This window comes from Jaculus jaculus, chromosome 3 (genome assembly GCF_020740685.1).
Source record: "Jaculus jaculus isolate mJacJac1 chromosome 3, mJacJac1.mat.Y.cur, whole genome shotgun sequence".
NCBI lineage: Eukaryota > Metazoa > Chordata > Mammalia > Rodentia > Dipodidae > Jaculus > Jaculus jaculus.
In genome coordinates this window covers 188,754,485-188,782,408 of record NC_059104.1, presented here as the reverse complement: position 1 = coordinate 188,782,408, position 27,924 = coordinate 188,754,485, and the positions used below count along the sequence as shown (strand labels likewise).

At 49.6% G+C, this 27,924-nt stretch overlaps 1 protein-coding gene across 6 annotated transcripts in view; it reads left to right on the top strand.

Annotated features, from left to right (window-relative positions):
• Window positions 1–27,924, top strand: part of Nav2 (neuron navigator 2) — a 728,975-nt gene that overhangs the window by 682,814 nt on the left and 18,237 nt on the right. For 5 of the 6 annotated variants that reach the window (XM_045145595.1, XM_045145596.1, XM_045145594.1 and 2 more), the window contains 11 exons: window positions 4,250–4,333; window positions 4,997–5,108; window positions 6,576–6,721; window positions 9,620–9,628; window positions 10,010–10,182; window positions 16,467–16,620; window positions 17,841–18,003; window positions 18,689–18,786; window positions 21,513–21,608; window positions 24,552–24,720; window positions 26,902–27,137. In XM_045145595.1, the coding sequence (XP_045001530.1) occupies window positions 4,250–4,333; window positions 4,997–5,108; window positions 6,576–6,721; window positions 9,620–9,628; window positions 10,010–10,182; window positions 16,467–16,620; window positions 17,841–18,003; window positions 18,689–18,786; window positions 21,513–21,608; window positions 24,552–24,720; window positions 26,902–27,137 (1,440 nt within the window). The remainder of the gene's footprint in view (window positions 1–4,249; window positions 4,334–4,996; window positions 5,109–6,575; window positions 6,722–9,619; window positions 9,629–10,009; window positions 10,183–16,466; window positions 16,621–17,840; window positions 18,004–18,688; window positions 18,787–21,512; window positions 21,609–24,551; window positions 24,721–26,901; window positions 27,138–27,924) is intronic. The other variant, XM_045145592.1, reaches the window with a different exon arrangement.

Here is a 27,924-nt window from a genome sequence, read left to right as displayed (position 1 = left end):
AAGCACACACTGCTCGTAGTTACAGCATGCATGTTTGCATGTCCATCAGGCGCTGCCCTGCATTTGTTTCAGCCACTGTTTTGAGTGCCAGCCTGGCGCTGTTGAGGTCAACAGCGAATCAAACAGGCTCACTGGCATCTTGGCAGCTGGCCCTGGTAGAGTAGCAAGGCAAAACAAACACCTTTCCTAGAACATGGTGTGCTTCCGGGCAGAGGTTATGGGAGACACGGAAGTGCCCAGCTCCATCTTGGGCCAGGTGGGAAGGAATCAGGAAGGGCTTCCTGGAAGAGGGAAGGCCAGCTTCCTACTAACACGAATAGCTAGTGCAGAGTCCAAGGAGAAACTGAGTGCCACTTCCTATAGCTGGAGGTGGGAGGGAGTAAGCATTGAGCAAAGGCAGGGACAGACAAGCAGCAGAGCCTATGGCTTCCTCCTGGTGTTCGGGGCCCTTCCTGTGACTTGTCAGTAAGGTGGTATAGCTTGTTTGGCAAATGATCTGGCTGGCATGGATTTGGGACCACAGGAGTAGGAGGAGACGTGAGGCTCTGCCATTGGCTGGAGATGCCATCCCTAGGAGCACTTCTGCTGAACTGTGACCCAGTGAGGCACCTGAGGTGGGGTGCGGTGCGGGGCAGCTCTGTGGCCAGGCTTTCTGCCCCAGGAGTTTGCACCCTCCTGCAGTCAAAGATCAACGTGCCCAAGACTGTCTAGGAGCGGGAGCGCACTGGTAAATGGAAAGCCACTTCAAAAGCTTGTCATCTTTGTCTGGGACAGTGATTCAGGGCTCCTGAGCAATCATTTACCTGGAGCTTTTGCCCTAGTAATTCCCAGCTGGAGCCTGAACGCACTCCAGGAAGTGGTGCTCTTTTAAGTCCTCACATGTAGCACATAGCAGGGTACTGGGCCTTAATTACAAGCTTGGCACCCGGTAACTGCCTTCATCATTAGTCTGTCTTTTGAGCTAGGACATTTCGGGAAATCTTTGAATTTCTTCCCCAAACCGTCGCATACCAGGCCACTGTGTATTTTGTAATCTTTTCTTCACTCTTCTTGCTATCAAGACTGTCTGAAGGGCGGGAAAGTGGTTTAGCAGGAAGAGTGCCTGCTGTGCAAACGTAAAGACCGAGTTTGAATCCCAGCACCTACGTGACTGCTGGGTGTGGTGACACACCCGTGACCCAGCGCTGGGGAAGCAGAAATGGGACATTCCTGGAGCTCGCTGACCTGGATGGCATGAGCAGAGGGTGGATGTCACTCCCGGGCCAACATCAGGTGGACAACAGCAACAGGAGAGTCCCACAAGCCCGCCCCCAACAATATACTGCTTCCAGGAGGATTCAATTCCCAAATTGCCATCAGCTGGGACTTAGCGCTCAGAACACCTAAGTTTATGGGGGTCACCTGAATCAAACCACCACACCCTGCACAGCTAAATGTGTGTTTTTGAGTCCTGAACCAAGTCTTGGCCCACAGAGGTGAACAGTGACCCCTACCCTGTAATTCTGAGGGGCTTTTTTTGTAATGAAAGCTAGCTGCTGCCCTTCACTAACCAGCCAAGCAATTACCAGGGGCCAATTTACTGTCGGTAACCTTGGGTCCATCCGCCCAGCGACCTGCCCCGCCCCAAGGAGCCTAACGTGGTTCCCTGTGGAGCTCTGCCCTTGTCCTGGGAAGGTCAGAGTGAGACCCCTTCATGCCATCCCTGAAGTGTGACTCTCATAAAAGCCGTTGAGTCCACTGTTGTTTTAAAGGAAACACTCAGCCTTACCGCACAGCGCAGCAACACTGGCGTTTTTTATTGTCTGCCATCTTTCTCACGGACCAGGCTGTTTGTTTTTCTGGGCCAGGCTCCTCAGAGCCACCCTCTCTGATGTTTTCACAGCATTTGTGTTTGTTTTCTCTGGGAATGTGAGAGTGGTGCTGGGCAGGGAGGCTGGTGTGTGGCTAGGAACCGGCTCCACTCTGCCGGCCTTGCCAGCCTTTTCATGGACACAAGGCAGCCTCCACGGCCAGCCAAGTGCTGTCCTCCAGCCTCAGAGCTGCTGCGGCTTCTCCCCGAGCCTGCACAAACCGCCTCGCGCTCTAAGTCAGGGGTTTAGTCTGCATTTCACTTGAACAGCAGCCGAGTCTCCTGCCTGGATCATGGCAGTTAAATGCAGAAGAGGGATGGTGGGAATTCACCGCGTTCCGCTTAACTCTGCTAACCCTCCGCAGTGCGTGACCCTTTCAGAGGTCACGGCTACTGTATCTGCCTTGAATGGGAAGCAGGAATTTAGGGCGTCTTTGAGAGCAGTGAGGCCGCCACACAGGGTTAGTCTGCTGGGCGCTCATGGCCCCCAGGTTTTTTTTTTTGCTAGTTCGAAGAATGAAATCCACAGACCACAGAGGGTGAGTTTGGAAGACTGTTCAGTTGGAGAGAAGGAAAGAAGGCAGAGCTCCTGCTGAAATGCAGCCAGGGTGCCCCAGAAATGGGAAAGCCTGCCTGGTGACCCTGACTGCGGGTCTTTCAGGGGAATTTACTGGATAGAGACTGAGCTGGTCAGTCCATTTCCTATGCATCCAGATTGATATGTGCTGACCCTCCGCACAGTTCCTGTCTCACCAGTCTCCCCCTCTGCAAGCGTCCCCTCCATTAGCCTCATATCTCAACCCCATCCTCCACACAGCTCCCCAAGCTCCACCCCCTGTAAGCCCAGTCTTCCCAAGCCCTGCCTCCCAGATCTCCACCTGTTTGTTAGCCCCCTTATGCTCCCATGTGGACGTTGGGCCTTGTTTCCTGCAGCGAGGTCACATCTCACTTTACAGACTCAGCCTCCACCCTTGTTCCTGTGCTTCATGAATCCAGGGCCGTCTGTACACCACTGTTTTCTGTCTTGTTTCACGTAGTGCTCATGTGAACACTGGGAAGAAAGAAGGTATTGTTCCCCTTTAAAGATGAGAAAACTGAGGTCAGCAGGACCTGCTCAGCAGTTTTGGGTAACTGAAAGGGGCAGTAACACAAAGATATCTCATTCATGCCCCTTCATCTAAGTGCTTTCTTTCAGCCCACTTGATCTGCCCCTGCAGCACATTGATCCAGTGACAGCTTTGTACCATCAGTGGTGGGGACTGGATGAAAGCTAGCCCATCATGGTGCCAACCATTCTCAGTGTCTAGCATGATGGTCCAATTTTTCTGCTGTCCATGTATTTCTAACTAACAACCTGCCACTGCTCCATTTGTGAATGCTTTGAGGTAGGGTTGTCCAGGTAGTGGATGTGTGTACATGGTTCGAGGTGGACCTCTTCTGGCTCTAGAGCAGATTGGTAATTTGATGGCTAGCAAATCCTTAGCGACACTCTTTGAGACATTCTCTCTTCTTAGTTTCAGTGCCATTTCGAGAATCCCTGGTCAAGCATCCGCATATCACCCATTCCACATACTACATTCTGGGCCAGGAGGCGTAGTATTGGAACAGACCCATTCTTTTCTTTGACCAAGCAAGTTAGAGAAACACCATATTTCTCAATTCTAAGATATGCTTTTTTTATGTTGTAGCATGTCTGAAAATTGGATATGAAAACTAGTTATGTTAAAACTTTTCCTAGTAATGTGTGACAAGGTGTTGCATCTGATGTATTCTACCAAAAATATATTGAACTGCATGGGAGCCTAGGGGCAAACCCTGTCTCCCTGGGGGAAGAAAGGGATGGGGAAGGTTTCTCCAAGGAGGTAGCAGATGTGCCTGTCAATGGCTTTTTATTAACTAGTTTTATAACAAGCAAAATATGGCAACCACTTTGTTCATCTGTTCTACAAACATGTTGCCCATGAGCCTCTGTTAGGAGCTTGGGCAACAAATGGTTGTTCTGCAGAGTGGTAGAGGCGACCCCATGTGTTTTTATCTCACAAAGAGTGTTCAGAACAGCAGGTGTATAAATGAATGTGAGGGAACCAACCTACTCTGGGGGCGTCACAAAGGCATGAGCTGAGAGCTCTTAAACAGTGAGATAGGCAAGGAGTGGACAGCAAGAGTATCCCAGACAGAAGTGAAAGGATGCATGGGGAAGGAACAGGGAGTATTGGATCAAGTGAAAGGCTAGAGTGAACAGTCCCAGAGAGAGGTGGGGGTTGGGAAGCAAGAAGGGCTGAAGATATGGCACATGAAGGGGCCTCACTCAGTAGGAGCTTTCATCTTGAAGGCCCAGCCCCTGTCAGGCACTGGTGACCTCACAGGGTGCATCACTAAGGCTGCATCTTCTCTCCTCAGGCACACCTTGTGGCTGCCTTTGAGCAGAGTCTTGGGAACATGACCATCAGGCTCCAGAGCTTGACCATGACTGCAGAGCAGAAGGTAAATTACCTCCCTCTGTAGAGTGTACAAGCAGCCTAACAATACTACCAATGATAGCATCCTTTTTAAAAAATACATTTTGCCAGGCATGGTGGCACACACCTTTAATCCCAGTACTCAGTAGGCAGAGGTAGGAGGATCACCATGAGTTCGAGGCCACCCTGAGATTACATAGTGAATTCCAGGTCAGCCTGGGCCAGAGTGAGACCCTACCTCGAGAAAAAAAAATGCATTTTATTTATTTATTTATTTGAGAGAGACAGACAGAATGGGCAGGCCAGGGCCTCCAGCCGCTACAAACAAACTCCAAATGCATGCACCCCCTTGTGCCTCTGGCTTATGTGGGTCCTGGAGAATCGAACCAGGATCCTTTGGCTATGCAGGCAAATGTCTTAACCGCAAAGCCATGTCTCCAGCCTGTCCTTCACTGCAGAAAATGACACACACACTGCAGCATACTTCTTGGACTGTAGACTTTAGATGTCAGGAATAACTGTCAAGTCAAACTCTAACTTAGATCAGGTGATGATGTAAGCATCAGCATTAGATCTCATGGCTCCTTTCCAGTCCTTGTTTGTTTTCCTTATGTCCTTCATGTAAGAGATGGCTCCTGTTGAGGCTGAGCTAATTCTGGAGTGACCTGTTAAATCTTCTTGTTCCTAGGATTCAGAACTGAACGAGTTAAGGAAAACCATCGAGCTACTCAAGAAACAGAACGCAGCTGCCCAGGCTGCCATTAATGGAGTAATTAACACTCCAGAGCTTAACTGCAAAGGTAACAATAGGAACCACTCTTAGACACCCCTGTTGCCCTTCACAGCCATGATGCAACCTCCTGCTGGAGGGTGGGAGCCTCGCTCCCTCCACGAGTCAGGTCCTGGGGACAGACACCTTTAATTTGGTTGCTTCTGGACTCTGCAGAGATGGCTAGTGTTGTTTAGTTTATTTTCTGACAAATGTTAAAAATGAAACTCTCATGGCCGGGTGTGGTGGCACACGCCTTTAATCCCAGCACTTGGGAGGCAGAGGTAGGAGAATTGCCATGAGTTCAAGGCCACTCTGAGACTACAGAGTGAATTCCTGGTCAGCCTGGACTAGAGCAAGACCCTACCGAAAGAAAGAGAGAGAAAGAAGAAAGGGAGAGAGAGAAATGGAACTCACATGACTGAGCATTGATGTATTTTACAGTCTTGACTTCATTTATGCTTCTATATTATATTCTGATAAGAGAGAAACAAGGATGGTAAGTTCATCCCATACCTACCTCAGAGCCAGCACTCTGCAGGACGTCTGTCCACAGGAGGAAGGTCTGGCAGCAGGCATTCTTTCTTTCTTTCTGGAATCTGTTCTCTTTGGTATCGCTGATCTTCCAATCTTGGGCTTCCTTAACAAAGCAGTGATAGGAGTTGAAATACTGAAATAGGAAGAGTATCAGTTTCCTTCTCATTTCTGGGACAAAAGACCTGACTATTCAAAGTACTTTCAGTAAGGAAAGGGGTTTGTTTTGGCTTACAGTTTTGAAGGATGTGTTCGTTATGCCAAGGCTGATGTGGCAGGCCTAAGCAGGAAGTCTGTGTCATATCTTCACATCACCAGGAAGGAGGTATAGGGGACAAGTGGATAAGGGCTGTGACACCCCAAGGCCTACCCTCAGTGGCGTGCTTCCTTCAGCAAGGCTTCACCTCCTAGAGGTTCCCACAACCTTTCCAAACAGCACCACCAACTAGGGATTAAGTATTCAAACACATGAGTCTATGGGGGACATTTTGCATTCAAATCACCATAGGAAGGGACCAGGAGGAGTTGGCCAGAGTAGAGGAAGCGGCATCACAGGAAGAAGGAAGAGACTGCAGAGGGGCCAGAAGTGAGGTGGGGCTTGACGCTTGCAAAGGGCTTCAAGAAGTAGAGGGTCACCCACCTCCTGTGTGTGAGGCCTGGGTGCCATTCCCAGCATGGTTAAAGAGAAGAGAGGTGAGAGGAGCAGAGGGGACTGATAACCCAGGACCGGACGCTTCGGAGAGGTGGTGTTCACTGAGTTATGTGTTCTAACCTGGAAAGAGGTAGACCCACGTAACGGACCAGAGAGGGCATTGTCTCTACCACTCAGGGTTCTTAAAGTGGTTGCTTGAAGAGAGGTGGTGGCTCATTGGAAAATTCCTAGGAGTCCACAGAAGTGGTTCAAGGGTCATTCCAGGGGCACAATGGATTGGACTGAGCTGACATGCCCTGCCTTGCTCCACAGGGAACACCAGCACCCAGCCAGCAGACCTGCGCATACGCAGGCAGCACTCGTCCGACAGTGTCTCCAGCATCAACAGCGCCACCAGCCACTCAAGTGTGGGAAGCAACATAGAGAGTGACTCAAAGAGAAAGAAAAGGAAAAACTGGGTGAGTGCCTTGCACTGCCTCCCCAGGCACTGAAGGGCAGTCTGTCCCAGACCTGTCCCCTTCATAGCACTGTGGCTGCCTCCTAACCTCGGAACCACAGGCCTTTGGGAGTAGATCCAAGGAGGTGGCTTGTGGGTAGGTTTCTTACTGAAACCAGTGTGTGCTCAGCAAAACACTAGCCTTGATCAAATCCCCACAGCGTGTAGTTTTCCTGTTTCATGAGACTGTGATGTACTCATCTTTCATTTCACCCGTGTGTCATTTCTTTCTCATTTACTGTTGACCGCACAGCACTAGAGCAGAGCTGCTCTTTTATTTATGTTTACTCCCCCACCCTGATGCCAGGCAAGTGCACCACCGCTAGCCCACTGCCAGCCCTTAGCAAAGGTGCTCGTCGAGAGTTTCTTCTTAGAGAGTTTCAAAGGAGTGTTTTGAGCCTGTATCAGTAGCTACCCCATCTTTAACCATAACGTTCTACTTAGGTACCTACCTATTTATTTACTTAGACAGAGTCTCGCTGTGTAGCTCAGGCTGGTCTTGAACCACCTATGAAGACAAGGCCAACCACAAACTTACAGCAATCTTCCTGCATCCATGCACGAGAGTCCAAGTCAGGCACACCATACCCACATCTTACCCACTTGGTTATCTAATGGCTAAGCTAGTATCAATGCAACATTCTCTTTTAAAATCTTTGTCCATGTTCCACTAATAGGTTTCATGATATCAATTTTAGGGGTTAGTGAGGGTATCAAACTGGACATTGTGCCTCAAAGTGCAATTGTTCATGGAGCTCTTTGACATTCTACACTGGCCTGTTGTAGGCAGTTTTTACTCCACTCCTGCCCACTTTGATGCCTGCTCTCGAGTCTTTGGAGCACCAAATAAGGTTTACAATTCAGGAACACCTGTGTAGATCTGAAGAGGCTGGTGCTCAGAGAGCCCAGTAACCCCTGTTAATGCTGTCATGTTTTCATGGTGGTCTCATTGTCCCTCATTCCATACACTTCTCACTCATCTTGTGTCATCTTGGATGGGTGGCGAGGTCTAGGGAGTGAGTGCTGAGCAGATGGAGATCTATGCTGTGACGCTGGTCACTAGTGACATGCTGAAAGGTCAGCTTTAGTGACGCCTGGCATCTGGTTTGCATTCTAAGTTACTGTTAGCTTTCAGTCAGGTCGCTTGCTGTAACTGGAAAGGATTCACTCCTGATGCTATCTCTGATGAGATTGAAAAGTGTCACCTGATTCTCAAAGTGGGGGCAGAATTATTACTACAGAAGATAGTGGCTATGTTCTCCAAGCCAAGAAATAAAGCTTGTTTATGTTGATTCAAGACAATTCCTGCTTATCTATGAAGCCAGGAGGATGGATATGTGGCATTCTCAACTTGCCCCCAAATTTAATTTTGTCTGAACTTTGTAATCTCCGCTTTCACCAGAGGTAGGGGCAAGGCTTTAGTGTGTTGGCCAGTCCTGTTTCTATGACTGCTGTTGGGAGGTGGGGTCAGCCATAGAAAGGGGCAGGAAGAGCAGTGGGGTCTGAGTGTGCCTGTAAGCCAGACAGACAGCTTCAGACATGCGGCACACTCGTGGGAGAAAAATCCCTGGGATATGTTTGCAGAAGGAAAAAGGAGAGTGACGTGTGTATGTGTGTGTGTGTGTGTGTGTGTGTGTGTGTGTACTCGTATGTGGCATGACACATTTATGGAGGTCAGAGGACCACCTCAGGGTGTCAGTCCTCACCTTTCACCTTGTTTGAGACAGTCTTTTTGTTGTTTTGCCACTACAAATACCAGATCAACTGGCCCAAAACTTTGGCCTTCCGTTGCCATAGGCACGCTGGGATTACAGACACATGTTAATTTCATCTCACTTTTTTTCCCCCTAGAGAGCCAAAATCTAGTGGCCAAACTCATGCAGAAAGTGGTCTTAACTATTGAGCCATCTTCCCAGCCCAAGGAAATTACTTCTTTTTTTAAAAAGTTAAATTTATTTAGTGTGTGTGTATGTGTGTGTGTGTGTGTGTGTGTGTGTGTGTGTGTGTGTGTGTGTTCCATACTTGCATGTGGAAGTTGGAGAACAACCTCAAGGCAGCTGTACCCACCTTGTGAGATGGGGATCTCCTTTGAGATGGGGATCTCCTGTGAGATGGGGATCTCTTGTGAGATGGGGATCTCCTGCTATAACCATGGACTTAGTCCAGCTTTACATGGCTACTAAGAAATTGAGCGCAGACTGGCAGGTTTTGCAAGCAAGCACCTTTAACCACCCAGAAATCTCTTCAGCCCCTAGAAACTACCTGTTTTCAAGAAAAAGATGACTGTTTTTTAGGCCTAGAAAAATACATGCTGATTAGGGCCTCAAATAATCACACTGATCCTTATGTCATCATTAGAACCTGTTCCTCTCTTCCAACATGGCTGATGGATCTCTTAAACAACTCAACCACCAGTCTCTGGCCAGGGGGTGAGAGAGCAAATGCCACGCTTATTGTTCTCCCTGTACAAGGAGAGCAGAACCCCTAAGTGGGTGCCGGTGCTGGTGCCAGTGTGAGACAGCCATTGGTTGGAGAAGGAAACATCCATGCTCCATCCCCACTCAGGCTTTAAGAGGCAATGGGAGAAGAGTTCGAAGTCATTTCAACCAGACAGGAATGACTGGAAGAACCCCAGTTGCAGGTGAACCTCAACCTGCTTTTCCGCTCCATGCTGGATCCCCTTGGCCTCCCTCACCACCACGTTGTTAGAGGTTCATGTTCCTATGGAAACCATGTGGTGGTGAATTTGAGCCATGTCACATCTGAAAAATCCGAAGTTTTCTCTGTCACTGGCTTTCTCTGTTAAAAATTGTCTTTTTTCCTCCCCCTTCCCTGTTTTTGCTTGCATTTTCTCTGGCAGGTCAATGAGGTAAGCAAGACCAAGTTTAATATCAGATACCAAGCTAACCCATCCATTGATATGACTAACCTCATGCTCATTGTCCTGTCTGAGCACCCTGCTTTCTGCTGTGTAACCTCATCTTTCCACCCTCCTGCTGAGCCAGGCTCTGTCTTGCTGTTGGCATCTAGTCTGGAGCCAAGTGTAGGCATGGAATGTTCCCACAGGCCCATCCTGAGCTGTCTACACCAGATAACTCCCCTTCCCCTAATGCACTGATTCCAGAGAGCTACTGGGAGCCTTCTCTGTGGGTGGGGGAGTACGGGTGAGTTAACTGCTCTGTGTGCATGTCTGTCGAGCGGCCAGGGCATTGGCTGCAGCCCCACCAGGCTGACAGTCCTGCACATTCAGTTACGCAGCTCCTTCAAGCAAGCATTTGGGAAGAAGAAGTCCCCCAAGTCGGCATCCTCTCACTCTGACATCGAGGAAATGACGGACTCGTCCCTGCCCTCCTCACCAAAGTTGCCACACAACGGGTCCACAGGCTCCACTCCACTGCTGAGGAATTCTCACTCTAACTCACTGTGAGTCTGTCTGCAGGGCTACCTGTCAGATGATGTCTATGTCCCCTCGGAATCCCTACCAGCCAGGCTGAGAGTTCCATTATGAGACACATGCTCCTTGGGCTCTCCAGGGCCTCCAAGGCTTTAGCAGGAAGACCTTGTACATTCCTCTAGTATTTCCATACTGAGGAGCAGAGAGAGAGAGAGCAGGGATTCGCCAGCATGGTATCATTGTTCATTATTTAGTTGCTGGCCTTCAATAAACTGTTTAACTTCTGTTTCCACTTCTGTGTCCCTCACATATGGATAATAGTTGTTGTCTTCTTGTTCTGGTCTGAGGACTGAGGTCTGAGGATAAATGTGTGCAGAAGGATGGAAAACTTTGCCATGAGGAGAGATGGTGTTAGGAGTGTTGACAGTTCTTGTTGGAGTTCAGGTTTATTTGACTGTTAATACTTAGATTATGTTTCTTTGATTAAAATTGAGTTTCTCGGGCTGGAGAGATGGCTTAGCGGTTAAGCACTTGCCTGTGAAGCCTAAGGACCCCGGTTCGAGTCTCGGTTCCCCAGGTCCCACGTTAGCCAGATGCACAAGGGGGTGCACGCGTCTGGAGTTCGTCTGCAGAGGCTGGAAGCCCTGGCACGCCCATTCTCTCTCTCTCCCTCTATCTGTCTTTCTCTCTGTGTCTGTCTCTCTCAAATAAATAAAAAATTTTTAAAAAAATGAGTTTCTCTGAGGTCAGAGCTCAAATGTTGAAAGTTTGTAAAAACTGGATTCAGTGACAGTCATTACCAGAGGATTCTAGATGTCATAAAGTGATCTATCACCAGGAAGTTCTCTCCTAGGAGTTACTATGAGGTGACACTTTTAAAAATTTTTTTGTTTATTTTTATTTATTTGAGAGTGACAGACACAGAGAGAAAGAGAGAAGAATGGCACGCCAGGACCTCCAGCCACTGCAAACAAACTCCAGACACATGCGCCCCCTTGTGCATGTGACTGACGTGGGTCCTGGGGAACTGAGCCTCGAATTGGGGTCCTTAGGCTTCACAGGCAAGCGCTTAACCACTAAGCCTTCTCTCCAGCCCATGAGGTGACACTTTATGTGTGACTCTGTCCTTGGGAACAGCTGTATTTGTCAAGTATGTAGGCACCATTAGTGCCTCCTCCCATGATTCCCCCTGCCCATTAGCCATTCTTTCCTGCATCTGGGCTAGGAAGAGGTTGTGTCTCACCAAAGAACCCAAGACTCTAAAGCCAAGAGCAGACAGGTGTGGGATGTTCTGGTGTCAGCGCAGAAGGTGGCACAACTGCTTCCTGTCGCAGTGAGAAAGGCTGCTGGCACCCAGCAGGGCTGCACTCCATTAGGCCATGAATGCCAGGCCTTCCCAGTTACAGATCAAATGGTAATTGGTCTGCAAGTGAAGTCATCAGCTCTATGCAATGGAGGTGAGAATGGTACCCAGAGTCAAAGTAGCCATACAATGGGGGTGAAAGAAAGAAGATTCACATCAGCCTCATTTCCCTCTTGGTTAAGGTGGGGGAAGTGCATGTGTGCGTGGATGGATCACATGTGTGTACGTGTGTGTAGAGGCCAGAGGCCGGTGTTGAGCTCTTCCAGCTCAGCTGGTCTAGCTGGGCAGCAAGCCTCAGGGACCCGCCTTGCTCTACCTCCCCACCTTTGAGCTTACAAGCACGCACCTACATCTGGGGATTTTACATGGGTACTGGGCATCAATTCTTTTTTTTTTTTTAATTACTTATTTATTTATTTGAGAGCAACAGACACAGAGAGAATGACAGATAGAGGGAGAGAGAGAGAATGGGCGCGCCAGGGCCTCCAGCCTCTGCAAACGAAATCCAGACGCGTGTGCCCCCTTGTGCATCTGGCTAACGTGGGACCTGGAGAACCGAGACTCGAACCAGGGTCCTTAGGCTTCACAGGCAAGTGCTTAACCGCTAAGCCATCTCTCCAGCCCTGGGCATCAATTCTTATGCTTCAGAGGTAAGCACTTCACCCACTGATCCAATGCCCCAGCCCTTCCCTGGATTCTTGAGCAAGGCAACCTTGTGTGCTCGAGTCATCTTGTGCATCTTGGCTTATGTGGGATCTGGATAGTTGAACATGGGTCCTTTGGCTTCATAGGCAAGCGCCATAACTGCTAAGCCATCTCTCCAGCTGACCTTCTTTGTTTTAAGGACCCATGTCATTTGTTAGTAGAAACAAAATGCTTAGAACATCAGTCCATATACAATATACAGTAAGGACTGAATGAATATAAGCTACTATTACAACTTTCAAATATATGGGAACTTGGGCTGGAGAGATGGCTTAGCTGTTAAGGTGTTTGCCTACAAAGCCAAAGAACCCAGATTCGATTCCCTAGGACCCATGTAAGCTAGATGCACAAGGGGACACATGCATCTAGAGTTTGTTTGCAGGAGCTGGAGGCCCTGGCACACTCATATTTTCCTTTTCTCCCTCTCTCTCTCTCTCTCTCTCTCTCTCTCTCTCTCTCTCCCCCTGCCTATGTCTCTCCCTCTCTCTCTCTTTCAAATACATAAATACAATAAAAATTTTAAGTATATATATATGTATACATGCATATATATATGAACTAGAAAGATAGTTCAGTGGTTACAAGTACTTCTTTGTAAAGCCTGGGTTTGAGTTCCCAGTACCCATGTAAAGCCAGATGCATAATGTTGCATATATCTGGAGTTTGCAGTGCCAAGAGGCCCTGGTGTGCCCATTCTCACTTGTGCACTCTCCCCCACCTCTCAATTAAAAAAGAGAAAGAAAAAATAGGAGCTGTTGAGGTGGCTCAACAGTTAGGCACTTGCCTGCAAAGCCTGATGTCCTGGGTTCGATTCCCAAGTACCCATGTGAAGCCAGATACACAAAGTGGTACATGTGTCTGGAGTTTGTGGTGGTGAGAGGCCCTGGTGTTCTCATTCTTTCTCTCTCTCTACCTCTCTCTCTTTGCTTGCAAATAAACGAAGTATTTAATTTTTTTAAACTTAAATATCACACAAGTAGCATCTTCCTTATCTAAAATACTTGGGATGAGAAATACTTTGGCTATTTTATTTTTGTAGGGTTTTGAACTATTTAGATGAAGCTATTGATGTATCTTTGGGAAGGGGCCCAACTGTAGGCACAAGCCTCATTGAATTTTCTTATATACAATTACTGTTAGGCTGTGTGCATAAGATGCATGAAACCTGTCACTTGACAGGGATTTTCCTAAGGTGGTTGATGTTCCTTGTCCATCACGCTGTCTCTGCTCTGTGGAGGTGGCTAGTCACCTGTGTAGGGCATTAGGATCCTGGGGGCACTGGAGAGGGAGGTAGGCTAGTGCATCAGTCAGTTTCTCCTTTGCTGTGATCCAATGCCTGACAAGGAGCAGCGGAAGGGCAGAAGGGTAGATTTTGGTTCACAGTCTAAGAAGAGATGTCCTACTTCGTTTTGGGGAAGCCACGGTGTCAGGAATAAGAGGTGGCCGGTGACATTTCATCTACAGACATGAGGCAGAGCGCAGACGGGAAGCGAGGCCAGGGCAGGACTACAAGCCTCACCCCAGCAAACTTCTGCCCAAAGCTGCACTTGTTACAGGCTGCACAACCTTCCCAAACAGCACCAGAATGTTCAAGCATGTGAGCTGAGAGGGGACATTTCACATTTTCACAAGCCGCAGCAGGTGGAGCCCAGCTTCAAGCACAGGAAGTGTGAGCTGGCAGATATTCACACAGGCACCAGCCGACCTGGAACCGGTGGTGTGTACAGGTTCTGGGGAAACCAGGTCTCCCAGAGTGGATGGAGGTGTGGAGCAGAAGGCCAGGACTCAGTTCTGGAGCACCAGACTTTGACCTTAGGAAGAGAATGCGACAGCCAGTGACATGGGAGGAGACCCAGGGCAGTGGCAGGAGAATGGAAACGGGGCTACCTGCTTCTGGGTGGCCGCACCAGGGGAGGAGAGGGTGGCAGTGATGTGGTGGGCCATAGCAGACAAGGCCCAGGAATGCTCCTTCCACACCGCTATCCCCTCAGGGACTGGGCAGGGCAGGCTCTCCAGCCCTGTTCTTACATTCCACAGCCTCCATACACACTGGAGATGTTTGTTTTGGGTCTAGTTTTCCAAAGGGTGGGCTGAGGGCAGTGCTTATTTCTAGCCTTGAAAGGTCTGTAAGAATGTGCAAGTATAGATGTGAAAGGAAGTTCAAAGGAGAAACCAAAGGCAGAGGGGTTAGGCTTAGAGAATTCCCCACCCTGTGGGCGAAAGGAATGGCAGCTGAAGGAAGGCAGTATTTTCCTACACATTGAAAATTAGATATGCCGCCTCTGGACAAGACAACAGAATATGCTGGAATGATGGGCTCGGGATAGAAAAGTCATATTTCCAGTCACTAAAGTGGTCGAGCACATACTGATTGCCTGCTGGGTGTGGCTCAGGAGCATGCTTCTGGAGTTAGCAAACCTACCAGGATTTATCCATACTCTATCATGCTTATGAAGTGTGACCTTGGGCATTTTGATAGCCACATGCCTCCCACTTTTAAAAACTGGAGAGGTGATGGACTGGAGAGATGGCTCAGTGGCTAAAGGCACTTGCTTATACAAATGGAGTATAGTGTAGTCAGATAACACGTGCCTCATCCTGTGATTCCTGCATTCTGGAAACATTGCTGAGCATCCACTGTGTCCTGGTAGGTATGATCAGACACTAGGAAAGATGTGGAGAACAGCCCTCGTCCTAAAGGGACCAGGAGCCCAGCAGGAGGCAAGATGTCAAAGGCAATGGTCCTCAGTGGCACTGTGGAAGCCTAGTGGGGGAAGGAATCAAGGGGAGGGTGTGTCACGGGCTTTCAGAGATAGGACTGTGTGAAAGAACAGGCTTTGCACAGTTTTCCTATGTTTTGGGGTATCCTTTCCCACACAGCCTCTCCATGGTGTATTTTTGAGGGCTAGCTGATTTGGGAGGAAGTTTGCACTCCAGCACAAGGGAGCTGGCATTCAGAACACACAGGTTTATAGGGACACCTGAGTCAAACCACCACAGCCTCCCTAGAGCCAGGGTTGTGGGCATGGGTGTCATGCCCGGGTTGCTGGTAACTTTTCAGAATAGGAGTCAACTTTACTTCTCTCTTAAAGCAAGTTCAGGTCAGTTCAAGACAATAGAACCAGAAAGGTTCGGCTGGTCACATGTTAAACTTTTCTTCTGCCTCCTACATCTCTTTGAAAAATGTTGTGACTCATGTGTGCTTGGCCGTCACAGCCTCCACCCGCCCAGCCTATTTCACGTGAAGGTTTTGTTTGGCGCTGGGTCTCAGGAGCCCAGCTCACGTGCTCCCACCTCTGCACACATAATTACTAAGAGCAGTCTTACCGTTTTGGTTTTTGTTTTGTCATCGTTACCTTTGCTGCGTTATGTACCTTCAGAAGTCATTGAACTGTCCTTTCGTGGAATTCTCCCAGATGCTGAGATCAGTCATGACTTCTGTGGTCACACTGGCCTGCCAAGAGTCTGAAGCATGGCCTCGTTCGTGGAGCAGGGAGCCCAGCCTTGCCTTTTTGCAAGAAGGTTCTCAGCAGAGCCTCCATGCCCACCTGGACACTCCATGGTTGGGAATGCCCAGCCCTAACCTCTTCTCAAGTCCCTGTCTATAGCTTGTACTCTACAGCTGGTTTTGGTGTGGCTTCCAGAGGCTACCTTGACGCCCCGTCACTTGCTCCTCCAGGGTCTCCAGCTCTCTCAACCTGCTGTCTTCGTGTGGTGTGCATGAACTTATGAAGGAGGCAGGGTGAGGGACTCCAGGTCCATCTCTAAACATGTAAGAGAGGGAGTTTCCATAGTGAGCTCAGTAGGACGAGCCTCTTCTACTCAGATCTTGAGGTTTTCTCCAGGAAAGAAGTCATCCCTCCATCCCCTTAGAGTGTCTAATCTCGAAAACAGAAAACAGACTTGACCTTGCTTTTCCAAGTGGTGTCATGCCACCCCCTGTGTGTATCTTAGCAAGCGCTAAACCCTGCAGGTGGCCTCTGCCCCTGGCAGCCCCTGCTGCTGCCTCTCTCAGTGGGTGATGTGGGGCTATACGGCAGAGCTTGGTCACCGTGCTGTCCAAAAGCATCAAGGTCTGTGACTGTCATGTGCTCTGGGTGTCACCCCCTCTAGGAAGTCCCAAGAGCTGGTTATCCACAGGTAGTGTGGAGCACACCTTGATGGCCGAGGTGGACAGCTGCTGTTGCTTTACAGGACTAGATACCTGAGCTCAGAGCAGCCTTTTAACACTGCTCCCTGCCCTAGGATTTCCGAGTGCATGGACAGCGAGGCTGAGACAGTCATGCAGCTGCGGAATGAGCTGAGAGACAAGGAGATGAAGCTGACAGACATCCGCCTGGAGGCTCTCAGCTCCGCCCACCAGCTGGACCAGCTCCGCGAGGCCATGAATAGGATGCAGGTGAGATCCGGGAGGGGAGAGCCCAAGAGGCTGTGCCCAGCCGCCCAAGGTGGGCCTCTGCCTTCCTATACTTGCCGTCCAGACTCGTCTTTGAAGAATCAAGCCCTTCTCTGCCTGAGATCTCGGGGGCTCCCCGCTGCCTCTTCCTGTGGGGCAGCCCCTTCATCTGGCCTTAAGGCTTCTGTGTGGCCCTTCTTCCTCTGAGCCCACATTTCCTCTCCAGCTCCACTGTCCACACTCTGCTCTTGGGCCATGTGGATCCATGACAACTGGCTTTGGCATGCCCTGTCCTTCCCCAGGTGTAGCCTTCAGCTTGTCCAAACTAGATTCTGTCTCCAAAGCTCAGCCTGGGTTGTCTTCTTCCGCCAAGTCTTTCCATGCCCTGCTCTTGGAAGTCGGCACCTGCCTCTGAACGTGGCTGCACATTCGCTTTGGCAAGCTCCCACAGAGTGAAGACATTCCAGTCTTCGGAGCCATGTTTTGCACACTTTCTCTGGGTGAAGAACCACTGCTTGACACGTTAGGTTCTTCGTAGATATTCATAGAATGAACAACTCGTTGGAGAGCAGCCTTCTCAAAGAGGGTTTCCTGAAATGCTTGTTCTGTGGGAAGCTCCTTAAGAGGAAAGTTTCTGGGCTGGAGGGATAGCTTAGTACGTAAAGCACTTGTGTCACCAGCATGAGGACCCTAGTTCTAGTCCCAGAACCACTGGCTTATACCTATAATCTCTGGGAGTACAGGGACAGATGATCCCTGGGGCTCACTGGTTAGCTAATTTAGCCTAAATAGGTGAGTTCCAGGTCATTAGGGGTCTCTATCTTGAGAAAAAAGATGGATAGCTATTTAGGAATAAAGCCCAAGTTGTCCTCTGGTCATCACATGCATATATACACCAAAAAGGAGGGAGGGAGGAAGGGAAGGAAGGAAGGAAAGAAGGCTCTTTAATCAGATATGTTAGGAAATACACTGTGTACCCTTCTCAAATTCATAAAGCACATTAGCTCATTAAAGGTGTTGAGAGGTCCTGTAGTCGGGAGTATGTCAGACCCAGACCTTTGCAGATCTCTCAATGACAACTCTTTTTCATGGACACTTCAGAGCAGACCCTGGGAAAGGCAAGCGTATCTGTGTGTGTCTTTGAAAGGCCAGTGCTCTGTGAGGATGGCGCCTGGCTTGCCCGTCACGTCCATTCCTAAGCAAGCCTCCCTTCCTCCCTGCAGAGTGAAATCGAGAAGCTGAAGGCCGAGAATGACCGGCTGAAGTCAGAGTCTCAGGGCAGTGGCTGTAGCCGGGCCCCTTCCCAGGTGTCCATCTCTGCCTCCCCCAGGCAGTCCTTGGGCCTCTCCCAGCACAGCCTGCACCTCACCGAGTCCAGCAGCCTGGGTGAGTGGCTCGCAGGCGTGGGGCCGGCGTGGGCCGGCAGCAGACTCGCGGTGTCTGAGGGAGCGCAAGCCCCAGGGTTAGCAGGTGTCTGGATCCAGTGGCGAGGCAGCAGGCGTGTGTGCACTTGGGGTGTGTGTCTGGGTGTGCATCTGCTACCAACATGAGCCCAGCCATTAGATAACCATGCTTTGCTACAGCACCCCGAATTCTTTCAGCCATGAGCTTGGGGCCCCCACGCTGTGTTCCCTTCAATCCATTGTAAGAACTGAATGTGCATACATCCGCAGTAGCCATTCCTGCAGGACCAGGGTTTGCCTGTGGCCTTCCCACTGTCAGGTGGGCTCCAGACCGGCACCTCCTCCCAGAGCCTGCCGGGTTTTCTTTGTGAGCACAGAGCTGCCTGTGCTTGGATTTACACCCGTGATGCTGCAGTGGCTGTCGGTTTGAGTTGAGTCTCCCTCGCACTTCATCCGGCTCGGTGCCTCAGCCACTCGCTGGCTCCTGGTTGATTCACCATTGGTTTCTGTGGTTGCATCCTCCATTCTGCCCTCCCCAGCCCCATCCTGCCCACCCTGCACCCCGACACCTGCCTTGTCCTGCTGCTGCGCCCGTAGGCAGCGGGGGTGTCAGGAAGCGGCTTTGCTGTCCCCATGTGCCTAAGGCTGTTGATGTTTTCCATTCGCAGACATGTTGCTGGATGACACTGGTGAATGCTCGGCTCGGAAGGAAGGAGGCAGGCATGTTAAGATAGTTGTCAGCTTTCAGGAGGCAATGAAGTGGAAGGTTAGTTGATCCTCTCCCTGCTCTGCCAGTCCCTTCCCCAGATAGAGCGGCCTAGCTTAGCCATTTTGTTGGAATGCCTGAGGTGACTTGGATGACTGACCCTTCGTGATACTTTAGTCCTCTCTTACTCACAGGGCGCGTGCTCCAAGACCTCAGGAGATCTCTGGAACCACGGGGAATGCTGAACCCAATACACGTGGACTTTTCCTAAATATATATATCAATGGTAGAGTTTAATGTATAAACTGGACACTGTACAAGATAAATAAGGGCCTGGGGATGTAGTTGAATGAAGAGTCTGAAGCATGAAGTCTCCTTCATTCAGCTACAGTGTTGGCCTAGAATGTTCAAAGCCCCACGTTCCATACCCAGCAAGAGAGAGAAGGAGAAAGAGGGTCAGAAGGAGAAAGAGGGACAGAACAATTCTGACATCCTGAGCTGGCCCTCTACAATAGAGAGCAGAATCTTGGATAGGCTGTGACTGTTGTACCCGTAACCCTGGCAGCCCTTTGATACAATGTGAATGAACAAAAAGTGCCTAGCAGTATACCTTCCTGCAATTAACTAAACACTAGGGAACTCTAACGCCTTCAGAAATGGCTTTTCTGGATTTAGTATTTTCCGAAGCAGTTCCTTGTCAGCTAAGCACATTTCACTGGTAAGGCAGAGAACTCGGCTGCCTGGGCTTAGCTGGCCCAGGGCCCACTTCGGTCTCCGCTGGGGCTGCTGGCAAAGCAGATGTGCGGCAGAGGTGGCTGAGAGAAGGCAGGTGGGGCCACCTGAGCACCATGGCTGAGAACGGAGCCAAGGTTCTGAGTTCAGGTTCTCCTCCAGTCTGTAATGCTATCAGAGATTATTACGGGCTGGAGGTGAAGGTTTTTAGCCAGTGGTTAGACTCAGGTGTAATGGATGATCTTGGCTCAGAAGTGAGAAAGGCCTCATGGGTCACCACACCAGATCCCCTTGAAACTCTAGGGCTTCATTTCTTAGCACTTCTAGTGGATAGAATCACGTGGTGTCAGACAGCGAGGGAGCCACAGTGCCCACCAAGGCAGAGCGCCTGCAGCCAGGCTGTTCCTGCCAGCCTTGCCACTCTAGACGGCTCGCTGGCCTGCAGAAGGCCGAGTCCAGAAGTGCGAGGCTTTCAGGGGTTCTAGCGCTGTCTGCCCACCCTCAGAACTTGGGTCAGACAAAAGCTCATTCTCACAGCTTCCTCTAAAGACCAGTGCTGTCCCGGCTGCCACTCACCCTGATGCTCATCAGAGCTTACATTCTCCAAGTTAATGAATCTCACTGATCATATGGGACGGCAGTCGCCAGGGGAGGCTCATTGGCCAGGGCTTGCGGTCTCCATTTTGTAGCTAAGAAACCCAAAGGTGAGGTCCACGGCAGAGCTGGACGCTCTCACTACACATGGGAGCTCCTTTTCAGTTTCTGATTTTGCTTAAGTGCCACATACCAACCACCTCCCTCTCAGCCCCGCCCTTCTCCTAACTGTGCTCATACAAGCATGTGAGGGTTTTTACTTTTTAAAAATTATTTGTATTTATTTATTTGAGAGAGAATCTGGGCACGCCACGTTTAATCCCTATGGATACAGATGCTAAAGAAATGGACAAAAGATAATATTGACAATATTCTAAGACTTTTGTTAGTTTTCTAAATTGAGCTCACTTTAACTATTAATGAGAAAAGTAATATGTTATTTTAAAAACAAAACAGCTTGTTGTGGTGGTGCATGCCTTTAATCCCAGCATTTAGGAGACAGAGGTAGGAGGTTCACCATGAGTTCGAGGCCACCCTGAGACTACATAGTGAGTTCCAGATCAGCCTGGGCTAGAGTGAAACCCTACCTCAGAAAACCAAAGAAACAAACAAGCAAGCAAACAAAACACACACACACAAAGCATACTCTCCCTGACATCTTCAAAAAAAGACAAATTTGATTTAAAAAAAAAAAATAAGAGCAGGGCTGAAGAGATGGTTTAGCAGTTAATATGCTTGCTTGCAATGCCAAAGGATCCCAGTTCAATTCTTCAGGACCCACATAAAGCCAGATGCACAAGGGGGTGCATACATCTGAAGTTCATTTGCAATGGCTGGAGGCTCTGGCACACCCATTCTTTCTCTATCTGCCTCTCTCTCCCTGTCTCGCTGCCTCTCTTTCTCTTTCTCTCAAATAAATAAAATTTTAAAAATAATAATAATAATAAGGTAGGAGAATCACTATAAGTTTGAGGCCACCCTGAGACTATTTAGTGAGTTCCAGGTCAGCCTGAGCTAGAGAGAGACTACCTTGAAAAAAAAAATATGAGGTGTCTGAACCTAAGTTGGCATACATTGAGAACGTGTCCTTGTGTGAGTGTGTACATAATCTTGCAAGGTGCATAAGCTCTGCCAGTAACGATCTTTGAAGGTGATTCGAGAAGGTGAGTTCTTGAGCAAGGTTTGAGGAGACATGGCTGGCTGACAGGAGCTGGGGGAGGATTATGGTCCAAGGACATGTGCTGCAAACCCTGTGCAAGATGTACATTTAGCTGAAGGCTGAGACTCCATAAGGAGATTTTTGTCTTAACAAGCAAGTAGGGAAATGTTTACAGGCTACTGCGGGCCAGCAAAGTTCTGCCTGGCATTCAAATAAATGGGATTACACTCTCCTGGAAGCATTGACAAGCTGAGGCCCTGCTGGACTGGCAGGAAACAGCTGCCCATTTCCTCACCTTTAGGACTGCAGACCTCACCTCTTCCTCATCGGCTGCATTGGCGTCAGTGGCAAGACCAAGTGGGACGTGCTCGACGGAGTAGTTAGACGGTTGTTCAAAGTAAGTGTCTCAGGAAAGCTCTGGCAGTGGGTTCTGGGAGGGAGGGGTTTGTGCCCACAGCCTGCCCACTCCTCCCCATTCCTACAGTGCCGGGTCTTGTCTCCTGGTCCTCCAAGGAACCCAGCACAGTAGTAAGGCTGGCAATTGGCCATACCTGTCTAACTGGCTAGCTAGCAAGTGTCATCTCATAATGACTTGGTCCTTTCACAGTGACCTTCTGTGTCCAAAGTCTGTTTTCACCTGAGAACTGTGTTGATATTCCTTGGACTGTGATAGAGGGCTGGGGTGAGAGCACACTTCTGCCCTTCCTTTGAAACGGGTGTGGGCCCCACATGCCCAGCATCCCCTGCTCAGGCTGCAGATCTCCAGTTTGTGCATCAGGCGCTGTAGTGTGTCATCATTGGCCTGTGTCAAGGATGCTGTCATGGTCACAGGGGGGTCTGCCATAGCAGAAATGGCTACTGAGTACCAAGGTGACTCTTGGAACACAAGATAATTTGGAAGAAGCCTCTGAATCCTTTTTTCTTTTGTCTCAAAGTAAACCCAGTCCGAACTTTCCATTAGTTAATTCCTGAAGAGTAACAATATCCCAAGCACTTTATGCCAGAGGCCTCGCTAAGCCCATGTATTGCCCATATAAAGGGAAGGAAAGTGGTGGGGTTCATGTTAGGGTTCTGGCTGAGTGTCATGGATGGTCTATTATCTGACCTCAAGACCTGGTTACCCAGGGTACCACCATCTTTTGTCTAGTATGTGGGCCCTGGTGGTATCACACGGGAAAATTCAGTCCTTTGACTAAAGATAACATTCCTCCGCATGGCCAACCAGGCTGTGGAAATGTGACCTGGAGAAAACAAAGAGGGCTGGGAAGGTGACTCGGCAGTTAAAGGTGCTTGCTTGCAAAGCATGCCATCCTACATTCAACTTTCAAGCCACCCATGTCAGCAAGATGCCAAAAAGTGGTGCAGGCATCTGGCATTCGTTTGCAGAGGAAAGAGGTGCTGACGTACCCATTAACATACCCACATACAAGTTATTAAATTTTTTCCTTCTCAAGTTCAGTTTTTTTTTTTTTAATCAATTCTGTTAAACAGGAGGAGAGCCAAAGAACTGGGGTTCACAAGTCTGGTTGACCTCTCCTGAGCCCCCAGTCCTGCATCACTAGGCCCCAGCCCCAGTCTCCATACGTGTTGTTCTGCCCCACTCTGCTGAGTGCCTTAAGTTTTGCGGGGAGGGCGGGCTTTTTAAATTTATTTATTTGAGACAGGGAAGGAGGAACAGAGAGAGAGAGAGAGTGCGTGCTCCAGGGCCTCTAGCCACTGCAACGAACTCCAGACGCATGTACCACCATGTGCATCTGGCTTATGTGGGACCTGAAGAATTGAACCTGGGTCCCTAGGCTCTGCAGGCAAGCACCTTAACCACTAAGCCATCTGTCTAACCCAGAGGGCAGGTTTTCTGAGGTAGGGTCTCACTCTAGCCCTGGCTGTCCTAGAATTCACTATGTAGTCTCAGGGTCCAAGTGCTGGGATTAAAGGGATGCGCCACCATGCCTGGTTTGCCTTAATTTTTGGGAAAAAACAAAAACACAAATGGCTTAGAACAGCCCACTTCTGCTACCTTGGCCAACACCCAATTCCTACTTTATTTAACTTATTTTTACTTTTTAAATTATGGTGGGGGGAGGTGGGGAGTGTACAAGTATGTATATACACACGTGCCCCCAAGTGTGTGTTTGTGCTCAGGCAAAGGCTAACTTCCGGTGTCATTCTTCAGGCACTGTCTGCCGCTGCTGAGATAGGCTGCTCACTGGCGTGGAGTCCACCAAGTGGGCTACACTGGCTGGTCAGGAACTCTAGGGATCCTCCTGTCTCTGCCTCCCCAGGGCTGAGATTACAAGTGTGTTCCACCACACCTGACTTCTTTTTAGTTTAATGTGGCCTCTGGGAATTGAACTTGGGTCCTCATGCTTGTAAGGCAAATACTTAACCAACTGAGCTATTGCCCATCCCCAGTTGCTTCCTTAGATGAGATGCCCTCAGGTTAGAAAGATGACAATGTGAACTCCTGGGGCCACTGAAGGCCTGTTGCTGAGATTAACTCATCCGAAGTGTGGCCACTTCACATTCTAGGGCTACGATCACTGACCTTTTAGTCACCCTCAAGGGAATACTTTGCAAATAAAACATATTTCCCTTTAGGAGCAACTGTTCAACTACTTGCCCCGCAGTCTCTGCCGTGAGCAGCAGAGGGGCTGGTGGGGAGGTTTCCTGAGAGTGGCTTGTTGTGAGGGGCAACACGCCATTCACAAACCCCAGTGCCTGCTAGGCATCTGCTGGACGCAGGACAAGCTGACCAGTTTGGCTCATCTAGACTAAAAATCCACAATCCTTTGAGGGGCTCATTTTCCCTACCCCTAAACAAATCTCTGTTTCAATAGGCCTGATCATGGAGGCATGATCCCCATAATGACCTCATAGCCAGATTTTAGCTCCAAGGAGAAAGGGTGCTTGCCTGTAGATCACCTGAGAGTCCCTTGGGGACTGGGTAGATGACTTGGTGGGTGAAGTGCTTGCTGCTGAAGCTGAGCACCCAAGTTTGGATGCTCACGCCCCCACATAGAAGCTGGACACCATGATGAGCTTCTGTAATCCAGCACGTCGAGGGGTGGATGGGAGGCAGGCATAGGAGAATGTCCCAGAATCTTGCAGACTGGCAAATGCATTCATGAACTCCAGGGATCTTGTACCAAGTCACAGAGACAGCCTGGACCTGCACCCGAGAGTTGTCCTCTGTCTTCCATGTACACGTACACACACACAGTGAGGTCATCTGTACCCACACTCACACATGCACAAATGCACACACTCACATAAAAAACATACGGGTCCCAGGCAGATTGTTGCCAGCTCTGTGATGGGGTCTTCATTGTATTTACTCTAGGAATACATCGTTCATGTTGACCCTGTGAGTCAGCTGGGGCTGAACTCGGACAGCGTTGTTGGCTACAGCATTGGGGAGATCAAACGCAGCAACACATCGGAGACCCCTGAGCTCCTCCCCTGTGGCTACTTGGTGGGCGAGAACACCACCATCTTGGTGACAGTCAGGGGTGAGTGGCCGTCTGCTGGGGCTGTCTCTTCCAGGAATTGCTGGTTAGGTGTGTGACACAACGTGGAAAACAATGGCACATTTCTATTTGTACTGTACTGTGGGGTGTTTTTTCCTCTCTACAGTAACTTCTACCTAAGCAAGCTGAACAATTGGAAACAAATCATCTTAGTTTATTGCTAAAATTATGCATCATCCCATTAGCCTCATGACTGATGTGATAAAATCTTAATAACCCCAGTAACCCTGTTGGAATGGCGCTGTGCCTGTTTCAACCACTGACACTTTGCCGGCCTGCCAGCCTTGGATGTGATCCTGCCCTACCACCGTGTGCCATAGGCTACCAGCTGGGCGTCATGATCCTGCTGGCAGAATTGCCCACGCACCACCCTACTAGACCTTTGAGGCTGTGGCACCCAGAGATGCTAAGCCTGGAGGCCAAGTGTGTTCTGTGGGGCTGTGCCCCCATTCTTCTTTGGGAGAAGCAGTCTCACAGCCACATGAGTGTGCAAACCTGCTCCGTGGTCTTCATGGTTGAGGTGGTCACCGAAGTGCTCAGTCCTTCAGGGTCCCAGATCTTCTGTTCAGAAGCCTCTATCCAGCCCACTCAAAACCCGTGTGCACACAAACCCATGGGTTTCCATGTCACGAGCCTCCTGAGAACAGACTTGGAAAGCACCGTGCGTGTCCCTTGTCTCCACTGTCACTGTTGTTCCTAAAGCACTGTGTCCATGCCATTCCAAACGTGCCATTGGCTTGGGACTTGCAAGTCACCTGTTTAGTTTCCCAGTTGATGGGTTCTCCGAAAGCACCCTCAAACTTCCCACCACCAAGAGCTCTCTCTGCTGGTGACATAGGCCTCACCCGTACTTATCCCCGTGTCAGGTACCCACAGTTGTGCCCTTGGCCTGTAAGTCTGTGTTAGAAGCCAGCTCAGGAGGACCAGCAGACTATGAGGAATGTGTGTTCCAGAATATGTCAGACATGGCTGGAAAAGGCACTCACTGCCTTCAGGACCAGCCTGCCTCAGCACGGCTCAGCACCACTGACATCTTGAGCTGTTTGCCCATCTTGATGACATACTCCTAGTAGCCTTGATTCATCTTCTAGCTTAGAAACTTGAAGGAAAGAGATCTTTCTGGAAGGGTGACAGACTTTTCTAGGGCTAACTCAGAGCATTAAAACCTACCCAAGGGTTTAAGCCCAAAGGGAGCCATCAGTGCTATGGTGCCAGGGAGATGGGCTGTGGCTCTGGATGCTCCAAAGGGAGTTTATGTCAAAATACAAAACAGCAACATATATGCAAAGTGTTTTAGTGATTTTTTTTTTTTCTCTAAGGCAAGAGAGACTAGAGTAGACAAAGAGACAATAGCGAGTTGAGGAAGACATAGGTGGACAGTGGATTCCTGGAGTCTTTCAGGTGCAGCTTGATGTAGGTGTGGATCCTCTAACTGCCTCGCTGGTCTGAGTCCCATCCGGCTGTGTGGTGTCACCGTGCTGGTGGGACATTGCCACATCACTCCCCAGACCCTGGCGGATCTGGAGGGGGGCCGCACGGAGAGTTTGTGCAGAGGACTGGGCCCCCAGTATTAAAGGTTTGTCTAGAGCTGGTGGAGCCAGAAGGGCGAGGCTCCTGTGTCAGCTGTGTTCTCATGGCTGTGACCAGATTCCTGACAAGAAGCAATGCAAGGAAAGGCGTGGTTCAACTTACATGTGGAGGGTACAGTCCAGCGTGGCAGCAGGGGAGACATGGTGGCAGGACCAGTAGGCGGCTGGTCACGTTGCTGTCATGGTCAAATGCAGAGAGGTGAATGCTGGCATTCATTGCTGTCTCCTTTTTATTCGGCCCAGGACCCCAGGCCTGGTGGGGCCACCCACAGTTCAGATTTTCGCAACTCAATCACCTTACTCTAAAGAATACCTTACAGACATGCTCAGAGATTCGTTTCTGTGGTGATCCTAAATCCTGACAGGTGGGCAATCTAGATTAGCCATCACATAGGCAATGACCAGATAGTGGCTTCTCACAACAGCACCGTTTGGCTCTCAGCCTCCTGTGTACCTACCTGGGTGGGCAGCAATCTCAGGTGAGTGGGCTGCTCAGGAAAAAGATGACATCAGATCTTGAAAGCAGAGAGCTCCCTGTCCACCTGGCTTCAAGCCCTCCCCATCTCTCGAACAGGGCTTGCAGAAAACAGCCTGGACTCTCTGGTGTTTGAGTCCCTGATCCCCAAGCCCATCCTGCAGCGCTACGTCTCGCTGCTGGTGGAGCACCGCCGCCTCATCCTCTCCGGCCCCAGCGGCACTGGGAAGACCTATCTGGCCAACCGACTATCTGAGTACGTGGTACTTCGGGAAGGACGGGAGTTGACAGATGGGGTCATCGCCACCTTTAACGTGGATCACAAGTCCAGCAAGGTAAGGAGGTCATCCTGAGCCTCTGTGCCTTGGGCTCTTTCGGTGCTGTTGATAGCACCATCACCATGTCCTCCCAGCTCTCCATAGAGAGCCAGGGGAAGGAGGGCAGAATGAGGAGGAAGGCTTTGAGCCAGCCCCTCCCAGCCGGAAGTCTGTGTGAAGGCTGCTGACTTGAGGCTCATGGTGCTACTGGTTCCTGCAGGCACATGCAGCTTACAAGATCTTTTTTGAAAATTTTGTTTTTATTGACAACTTCCTTAATTGCAAATAATATCCCATGGTAATCCCCCCCCCCCCAGTTTCCCCTTGGAAATTCCACTCTCCATCATATCCCCTCCCTCAACCTTCACTCACCCTCCTAGGCCTCTTCACCCCTTTAAAATCTGTTTTTCTACTTACATATACACAATACCATCCTATTAAGTCCCCTAGCCCTCCCTTTCTATTCCCTTTATATCTCCTAGGCATGATTGTTTCTCTGCGAATAAAATCTTTTGTGAGATTATAGTACCAATAGCAATCGTGAGTTCACAGGCCTTTTCCTAGCTATGATTTCAAAGGAGTCATGTCTTTGTTCCCTTATTGCGGAACAGAGGACAGAAACTCAAGTTACAGCTCAGACCATACCGAGTGGCAGTACCTGGGACAAGGCCTCAGACTGTAGATCCCTGTGCCAGCTCCATCCCGCTACACACTGAGTGACGGGGCCTGTTTGTAGACCCAGTCCTGCTGAAGCCTGAGAAAGTCTGTCTTTCTTTCATTCACTCGATGAGACTGATGATCACCC